The sequence below is a fragment of the Dendrobium catenatum genome, unplaced genomic scaffold (genome assembly GCF_001605985.2).
Source record: "Dendrobium catenatum unplaced genomic scaffold, ASM160598v2 original_scaffold_243868, whole genome shotgun sequence".
NCBI lineage: Eukaryota > Viridiplantae > Streptophyta > Magnoliopsida > Asparagales > Orchidaceae > Dendrobium > Dendrobium catenatum.
The window spans coordinates 182,468-192,760 of record NW_021562275.1 but is presented as its reverse complement, the minus strand read 5'-3'; the positions used below and the strand labels follow the sequence as shown (position 1 = coordinate 192,760).

Here is a 10,293-nt window from a genome sequence, read left to right as displayed (position 1 = left end):
TCATTTAAATTATAATCCATGAATCCAAATTTGCAACACATTCGACGCCAAAGTGGACCACTTCAACCTCCTGCTTAAATCTTCCAACCCATTTGAAGAAAAAGTACCATTATTGCTTCCAATTCCATAGAGCTGAGGCTGACTCCAGTCTGACCTTCTACCCTAGTCCAAATCAAAGCTCCAACCACCCGACCTTCTGAACCCAAATCAAAAACCCCACAGAAGTCCAACATCCACCTCAAACCCACCTGCTCTCATGTCAAATCCATCTCTTCGCCCCTTTCCCTTTTACATGGAGAGAGAGAGAGAGAGAGAGAGAGAGAGAGAGAGGAGGGACCAACCTTACCTCTATTGCTAGCCAACTTCTCTCATTTGATGATGTTCCCTTTCCTGTCGGGTTGGAGGTTCCAATATTTTGATTGCAAGCAACAAGGGGAGCTCACTATGAAGGCAATTTTCCCCATTGGCATACTACTCCAGCCAAATCCTGCAAGCCCGCTAAACTGAAGGATTTAGTTAATCCTGGATTTATGGAAATAGAGGAAAACCAAGGATTAAGTCAAAATCCTACTCAAATCTATATAAATTCAATTGTATTAATGTTGTTTAATAGGAAATTCTAATTAATTATTATTAATTATAATTACTTATAATTAATCATTTTAATTATAATGAATTTAAAAAGAAAGGGAAGAGAATAAATGCAAAGATCATTGTGAAGGTATAAATTATCTAAAATGTAGATTTCCACTCTCGAAGTTCGTGGCACACCAAAAAACTGCCTAAACATGTATTTATTTTGCGTGGTGGGATGAGTCCCCGATGTGACACCTACGACAAGACTAGTCATCTAAAGCCTCATTTTAGCATTCATCACACACCAAAAAACTGCCTATATACGCCTTTATTGCGCGTGGTAAGATGGGACCCCGGTGCGGTGCCTACGGCTTGGCGGGGTTACTTATAAGTACCCTCAAGTGAGGGAAAATCCAATTGTCTTTTAAAATAGGTACATTAAAACACCCCATACAAGCCTTTATTTTGTGTGGTGGGAATGAAGATCACAGCTGCGATGTCCAAGGATACCTACCATACACGCCTTTATTATGTGTGGTGAGAAGGCCCAAACTTTTATAGTTTTCCCCTAAACTGGGGAGACACTGCGAGGCTACTAAAATTCCAGATGAATACACAGACTTGGACAAATCAGTAGGGGACTTTAACAAAATTTGGACTTATAGAGGTTCTGGACTAAAACTCAAACTTGAATGAGCTTAACTTGAACTTTATTGGACTAAAATAACTTAAGTGAATCCAAAATTAAATGAATTTGGACTTGAAGCAAATGATAACAAAATGATCTTGAACTTAGACTTAATTTGAACATCAAATGAACATGATTTTGAACTCAAAATTGAACCTACTTTGGACTTGAACTGAACATGAATTCAAGGTCGACTGCAGGGGACTCAAACTTAAATGGAAATCAAATTATTTGAAACTTGAGCTTGAACCAAATGTGGATGAATTTAATATACAAATAGAACTATATAAAGAATGACATAATGCTCTAAATGGAATTATAATTTATAAGATAACAAATTTTAAATCAAATGTAAGGGAATATATATGAGACTTGTGAGCCAAGGGACTATAAACATCAGTCATTTATAAATAATGATGAAATTGTAAAGAACATCACGATGTTCTCAATGAACATGATAATTTACCAGTGGTCATATACAAGAAATTCAATATACTTGCAAGTGATGGTGGAAGAGTTGTAATGATTACAAGCACAATGGTGCAAGAATATTCATGATGTGCACACCACTTCATTCACAAACAAAGTGGCATATAATCGATGCTACAGATATCTTACAAATATGAATTAGAAGATCATGACAGGCATTATGCTCATAGCCAACAACACGTTGTGAGTGCATATACAAGTTCCCTACTAATGAGCGAAGTTAACATGCAGCAAACACCACAATATCCATTTGACCAACTTCAGCTAATTAGCAAATGAAAGTCATAGTCCCTTACAAGTGCTAAAGGATCAATATGCAATAATATATCAATGTATCTACAGGTGCTAGATATCCTTCAAATATATATAAGTAGTATACATTGGATGCTATGAGATGCTTGTAATCAATGCAAACAGAGATGGCAATTCACTTGAAAGTAGCATTGTTGGATATACTATAGATGTGATTGGTCCTCTGCATACACATGCATACATTCAAAATGTCATTTATGGGCAAGTATAGAAAAATTATAACAGATGTAAGCCCTTATGGGTCATCGTAGAGTACTTGTTATATACTCAGCAAGCTATTTGATGGCAAATACAAGAGATTTGTAGGGAATGCAATTATCTACGAATAATTACTAGGAATCTATGATAAATACAACAGTTTGCCTACGAATGTCTATAAGAGAACTGCAACAAAATGTATAACCCACTTATGAATGTTAATAGAAAATTACGAGTGTAGACATGACATATAGCAAAATGCAAGCTCCTATGGACTGCTATAGAAAACTTGTCATATATACTAGATGTCATCTACGAGCAAAATGCCAAAAGATTACATTAAAAGCAAGCTTTTATGAGTTACTATGAGAAACTCATCACACATATAACATGTTATATGTGAGTGAGTGCAAGAGAATTACAGTGCATGCAATTACCTACGAATAAAAGCAGGAGATTCATTAGTGCAATATGACTCACTTACAAAAAATAATAAGTAGTGCACGACAATCTACCTATAAAAAGAAGCAAATAACTCAATCCAAAAGTTGCTACAACACACCACCGGATCCGCAACATCTATGCAGAAGAACAGAAGGCGTTTATAAATATTTTAAAGTACCCCCGTATATGCATCTTAATTTGTATACACATATATACACAAAAAAGGTAAATGTAATCAAACACTCTTATGGGCCTCGGTGAGCATGTTATTAGTACAAATATGATGCCTAGTGATGTTACATGGGTCACATGGTAAGTCCAAGTTCAAGCCCGGTCATTATATAAGGGTAGATGGGAGTCGATACGGCTCAAACCATTAAATAAATATGCGGTCGTGACACAACCAGGATATTTATTTTATATATTCATATTAGGCCTTTAAGGCCTTCAATTAATAAAGAAAACTCACTAGCAAAAGCATAAAACCTACAAAACCTGATCCTCTATCAATAAGTTGACAGAGTCGACAATGTTCAATAAGTTAGAAAGAATGATCTCAAACACCTCGATGATGGCCGTGTTGAATGCAGATATTAATCACAGGGGTTAATTTTAAATATTTCAAAATGCCCTCAAATTTCTACAAAATTCAAATATCTTTAAGTGACCTCAAAGTCACCCCGATGATGACTGTATTGAATGTAAATCTCAACCGAAGGGGTTAAATCCAAATGATTTAAGATACCATCCTAGATAATTAAGAATCCATAAATCATTCCAAAATCTTGATATTTAAAATGGAAATTCAATCATCAATTCTTAAAGAAAAATCCATCCACTTTCCGTAATAATTTGCTGTGGTGAACAAATTAAAATTTACTTCAGCTCATATAGAGCTAATGTCTTGTCAAAAATATCATTAGAATCCATTCTCAAATAATCTTTTGCTAGTAAGGACATGGTACGTGTCCTCTGACCATCAGTTTTACCACCAAATAGCACCGTATGATAAACGGCTATGACCCGGGGCCCTCTGAACTGAGTGGTTTTGCCAACAAATGGCACCATGAGATAGTGGTCATGGCCAGAGCCAATATGTTCCTAAATGACATCAAATCCTTGATATATGAATAAATAGGATATGATTGATAGAGCACAAAATCCTTTGTTAGCTAAGGTAGATTCAAATTTATCTCCTTAGACAAACACTCACCCATGGTCTATAAGGTCCCCTTGGATAAAGCAACCCATGACTATTGACAAGAATCCTTCTGTCAGGTTGGGTCGACTACCTCCTCTGACTAAGTAAACTAGGGAACATGATGCTATCTAGATGACGAAACTATAGGATCTTTATCAGGTTCATCATCCATTCCCCCACAATCCGTTTTAAATGTTAGATTGTGAAATTTATGTTTTAAATATCAAAAGTATCAAATTCACAAATTCCTTGAGCCAATGCTGCTACTATATGCTAGATAACACGTATTTTTATGTATCTGATCGACGACTAACATTAATTGAAAGTTATCTCTCGTGATCGAGAGGGGTAATTAACTATAAGGGCTTGCGCTTATAGGAAACCAGAACTCAGATCATAAAATCCTCGCAAAATGAGGGTGAAATCTCTAAGTAGTGTCTTATATACAAACCCATCTGTCTTTCAAAATTTACCCCGGAACTTACATCCGTTAAAACTCCACTCGAGAAAAAGCAAACGGGTGGAGGTCGGGGCCTAATTTTTGGAGCCCACAACATCATATCACCATACACTTTATCTTCATCACAAGAGATTTTATGGAGTCTCCTACAACCATCAAACTCTCAACATCAACTTCATTTAGTTATCCTTCTCTTCCATGAAAACTATTATTGGGCTCAAAATTTTCTACCTTAGCTGCAGCATGTCCCAAATAATTTCAAAGACATCAAATCCAACATCAATCTTGTATCACCAATATTGAAGTGTAACTTATGAGGAGAAGTACAAAATCGAGCCTTATTAGACTTAAAAATTCAAACTGACTAATAAAGATAGTTGGCATCTTTTTTAAGAGGAGAAAGGAGCATAGTTGTAAAGATTGAAAGGCCTTATTACCCCCAAATCTGATCCATCTATTGATAAAAGTCGACACACTACAGGAAAACAGCTCATTTATGACAGAATTTCTGACGAAAATAAATTCGTCACATATTCCGGTGACATTTCCGGCGAATTACCGATGAAAGATTTCTGTCGGGTTTTCCGATGGATTAATTTCTAACGAAATTTCCTACCAAATTTTTTTTAAAAAATGACTATAATAAATATTTATAATTAATTATTTTGTTAAATAATTTAATAACTTATTATCAAATAAAATTAAGTTAAATAATATGCTGGCTCACTTGGGTCAATAGGCGTGCGCATGGGTGCGGCCAGCTGGGGCCTCGCTTGGGCGGGTCGGCTTAGCAGGGCTTGTGCGCATGGTGTGGGGCGCAGCTGGTGCAACCGTTGGGTTATAGTTTATAGTTTTTTTCCTTTTTTATTTCCTACGTAAAATAGTTCGCCGGAAATTGTACCGGAGGAATAATTCTGCTGGAAGTCCGCCGGAAATTTTTCTGGCAGCCTTTTTTGCGCCGGTATAACTTCTCCGATGTGTGTTTTACCTTCGAAAAAAATATGATGGAAATCCGCCAGAAATACTAATTTCCGACTAATTTTGGGCATTTTCCGACGGATTTTGGCCGCCGATAACATGCGATTTTCCTATAGTGACAATTTCTTCGATAGAAGATTGAAGCATGCTATAGGACGACTATGGTGCTTTAAACTTCTTTGTCGATATGCTATCTGATCACCAATACTACCGCTTATTCATCATTGTTTGATAGAAAATTCCATTTATCAATGGCAAATAAATCTGTTGGTTCCAAGATATAGCTAGCCGCATAATGGCATCCTCCTTCACCATCTAATATTGGCTTAATGAATTATATTCTTGCTTAAATATGTTATATGAATTAGATTCTTACTCCACTCAATATAGGTTAGTATGATTAAGCTTAATGAATGAGTGATTAAATATTAATCTAATTAATATGAATATTCCATCCTTAAAAATAAAAAAAAAAGACATTTTACAATATAGCTTTAAAAGATTGAGTTATCAATGATAATGATTTTAGTAAAATTATTGATAACATATTTCAATGAAAAGTGATAGCTTAATTTGCAATATAAAATTATTCATTTCGTGCAGCTTTTGCCATTTTTTCTTCTTCTTTAAACTTAGCTTCATTCTATCAGAACAAAAATACCTGGTTTTAAGGGAAAGCGATGGCTTCATTCATTTAGCTTCAGTATTTAATTCCTTGCGTGTGACTTTGATAGCCTCTTTGCATTCCAATCCTTTCCTCCTACGGTTTTAAATAGCGTTCTATTGTGCGAGTACAAAGGCAAAATTATTAAACTAATTTGTTGACCAACCGTTAAAAATTTTTAATTGACGCATAAAAAAACTATTTTTATTATGCTTTTAAGCATCATAAAATTTTAAAATAAAGCAAAATATGAACTTTAGATATTTTATTTGTAAGAAAATAAACTTCATGTGACTGGTAATACAGTAAAAAAAATCTCTTACAAAACTGATCAGCACAGATTAGGATTTTTCACTGCATTCAATAGAATTACAGAGTAGAAAGCTTGAAGTTCAGAATACAGAAAGAAACCAGAAGGGCACAAGTAATTCCAAGTTGCTTGCAAAATCAAGGAATCTCATAAAACCTGACTAGTCAGTCTGTCTTGGCAGCTGATCATATTATATAAATAGGTAACTCCTGGCATTGCTTTGCATGCATTACTATTCTATTCTTCCATTGCTCTATTATATATACTGGTAGAGCAAAATGGCGATGATACTTGATGCATTTGTGGGCAACTTCGTTGATAAGCTCGCCAGCTTGGTGAGTGAGAAGGTGGTCATGGTTCTAGGTGCCAAGGATGAACTCAGAAGACTCCAGAGGCGAATGGCGAGAATCCAAAAGTTTCTGGAGGCGGCAGAGCGAAGGAGGCTTGATGACCCAGATATTAACCACTGGGTCAGCGAGCTCAAAGATATCGCTTATGATGCTGATGACATCATCGATCTCTGTAGAATTCAAGGTGCTCTCTTGCTTGTCGGTCAACCATCCCCATCAAAGAAAACATTGGTATGCTTCAACTTCTCTCTCCTATCCTCCTGCTTTGCCAGCGTTCCACATCGTTATCAGATTGCTGAAAGCATTAAGAGTCTTAACAATAGATTAGAAGAGATCTATCAAGATAGGTTGCAGTTTAATTTGGAGGAAAGCAAGGAAAAAAAGAAGTCCCAAATGATCACAGTGGTAAACACCCGTCAAACTACTTCTTTGGTCGAATTTGATGTGGTGGGAAGTGAGATTGAAGAAGCTACCAAAGAGTTAGTAACATTGATAGTTGAGGAGCAGATGAATAAATGCCGTGTGTTTGCTATTACTGGTATGGGAGGTATAGGAAAAACTACACTAGCTCAAAAAATATATAACAATAAGAAGATACAGAGTGAGTTCCAAATCAAAGTGTGGGTTTGTGTTTCACAAAGTTATGATGAGATAGAATTACTGCAACAAGTGATTAGAGGGGCAGGTGGTGTTTATGGTGAGGGTAGAACTAAATCAGAGCTCCAACCATTACTTCAGGCTATGATTCATGGGAAGAGTCTATTTCTTGTTTTAGATGATGTTTGGAGAGCTGATGTTTGGATTAGTTTGTTTCGAAATCCATTACAGAGTGCTGGTGCTTTTGTTAGAATTTTAGTGACGACTAGAGATAGAAATGTTGCAAGGGAGATAGGGGTAGCACACATACACCCAGTGATGCAACTTTCAATTCAGACTAGTTGGGAAATACTTTGTAGAAGAATTTTTGTGGAGGGACAGGAGAATAAGATCAGCAAGTTGGCGGATTTAGGAATTCAGATTGTTGGAAAATGTTCTGGCTTACCTCTAGCGATCAAAGCCATTGCTGGTGTTTTGGCAAAAAAGGAAAGAAATAGAAAAGAATGGGAAAAGGTTTTTAAAAATGATGCATGGTCCATAAGCAACCTTCCTGCAGAGCTTGGTGGTGCTCTGTATCTTAGCTACGATGACCTTCCATCTTCTCTCAAGCAATGCTTCCTTTATTGTTCCTTGTTTCCTGAAGATAAATCACTTTATCGTGATGATCTTGTTCGATTATGGGTGGCTGAAGGGTTTGTAAAGGAGAAAAGTGATTTATTAGTGGAAGATGTAGCAGAGGATTACTATAATGAATTGATTAGGAGAAACCTTTTGCAGCCAGACCCTTTTGATCCTACTGAATGTACAATGCATGACCTTTTGAGATCTCTAGCAAAATTTCTATCACATGATGAGATTTTTTCTGGAAATACAGTGGCTGTTACAACTACCTCCTCAAGGACAAAACTTCGAAGACTATCAATTGAAAATCAGGAAAATATATCAGAACTTAAAGGTTTTATTGTTGAGCAAAAATGTTTGAGAACTCTACTTACTTTCAATGGCATTAAAGTGTTGAATGATAATCAGTTGGTAGGATTAGCACGCCTGCGTGTCTTGCGAATGGACAATGTTGATATAGAGAGCATTCCCGATTCCATTGGTGATCTGATACACTTGAGGTACCTTAATTTGGATGAAACAAATATCAAAGAGTTGCCGGAATCCATTGGAAACCTCATAAACCTCCAGTTCCTAAACCTCCGTGCATGCCCTTTTTTGACAACACTCCCTAAATCCATCACTAAATTGCACAATCTCCGACGTCTTGGTCTCTACAATTCTCCATTAAACTCCATACCAAAAGGAATTTCAAAACTAGAAACGATTAATGACCTCAGCGGATTTGTTGTGGCTGATCCAAGTGAACCGGTAGACTCTAGCAGTACCTTGGAAGAGCTGATTAACTCTCTTCACCAGCTAAGAATGCTCAGCATTTCAAAGATGGAGAGAGCTCAGAAAGGAGCTCTAACTCTTCGAAAACTAACTCATCTTGTTGACTTGAAATTTTTATACACAAAAGGAACGCTTCCAACAGAAGATGACATCACACGCATCGAGGATGTCTTGGAGGAGCTATGTCCTCCGCAATGCTTGGAACGTCTCCACATACGAAAGTTCTTTGGCCGTCATTACCCAAGCTGGATGAAATCTCCATCTTTTGGAGAACGCCTTCCACAGTTGACAGCACTTGAGTTATCAAAAAATATTTCTTGCACACAGCTTCCACCAGCTGGAGAGTTGCCACAATTAAACAATCTACTCATAAGTGGTGCAGCTTCAGTGAAGAGCATCGGACCTGAATTTCTAGGCGTTGGTGTTGCTGCATGGGATGTCGCAAATACACCAATGAGAATAGCCTTTCCCAATCTTCAAAGCCTTATTCTCCATCGTATGCCTGAATTAGAAGAGTGGACCTTCGACAAAGAAATGGAAGGATTTGATCGAAGAAGAGGAAAGGCACATGTTTTACCTCGATTGGATCAACTGGTTATTAACGATTGCCCAAAGCTTAAAGCACTACCGAAAGGTTTAGAACAGTCTAAGATGAAGACCCTTCAAATTCAAGGAGCTCATAGCCTTAGAGAAGTGGAAAACCTCCCCAATGTCATGGAACAACTGATACTCTTTGACGATCAGAGCCTAGAGAGGGTCTCATATCTCCCCGCATTACATATTCTCGCTATCAATTATTGCCCAGTACTGAACTGTGTGGAGAAGCTAAATTCTCTTCAGCGACTGAACCTCTTCGATATTTTCATGGAGAGACTCCCAGAATGGTTAGAAAGGCTGGTTGAGGAGCGAAAGCCAGGTGATGATGATGATGATTTCTTTTTCCAACTGATGTGCAATGAGAGAGTTCTTTGGAGATTACTGAAAGGAGGACCTGACTGGTGGATAATCGAAAAAATTCCACGAGTATTCGCATTTGACAATGCTGGAAAAGGTTTTCTGCGATACACAAGGAACCCTTTCTTCTATTATACAAACCTGTTTGTTATTGATTGACATTGTCATTGTGTCCAACTTCTTCTACTGTGAGCTGTATTGAGTGCTGCATTTATGTTTATGTTTTCTTCATGAATTTGCCACTATTAACTGTATTGAGTGTAGAACTCCCCTTGGCTTATTGGTTGAGAGCTTAGGCTTCCAATTAAGAGGCTCAAGGTTCGAGTCCATGTGTATGCGTTGTGTGTGTGAGTTTGCCTTAAATGGCCTAAATGTCCCAAAAAAAAAAAAACTGTATTGAGTGCTGTATTTATGTTTTATGTTTTCTTCATGAAAAGTTATGTATGTAACATCTTTTGATTGTAATGGAATAAATAATATCATATTGGGTTATTTTATTCTTGTTCTTCCTTAGAGCTCTTTTCACCTGCAACTTGAAATTATTGTTAATTTGATTGACAATTTATTTAATAGAAGATAAATAAAGTGAATAAAAGTTATAAGCTTTTGAAACCTGAGCTGATATAATTTGATATAAGCTTATGAAAATAAAGAAGGAATGTGAGGGTAAGTAAAAT

General features: G+C 36.7%; 1 protein-coding gene across 1 annotated transcript; it reads left to right on the top strand.

The window, feature by feature from the left end:
• The first annotated feature begins 6,406 nt into the window (after positions 1-6,406).
• LOC110108082 (putative disease resistance protein RGA3) lies at positions 6,407-9,775 on the top strand. The gene has a single exon (XM_020838592.2). The coding sequence runs from the start codon at positions 6,599-6,601 to the stop codon at positions 9,773-9,775; it is 3,177 nt and encodes a 1,058-aa protein (XP_020694251.1). The 5' UTR covers positions 6,407-6,598.
• Positions 9,776-10,293: the final 518 nt, after the last annotated feature.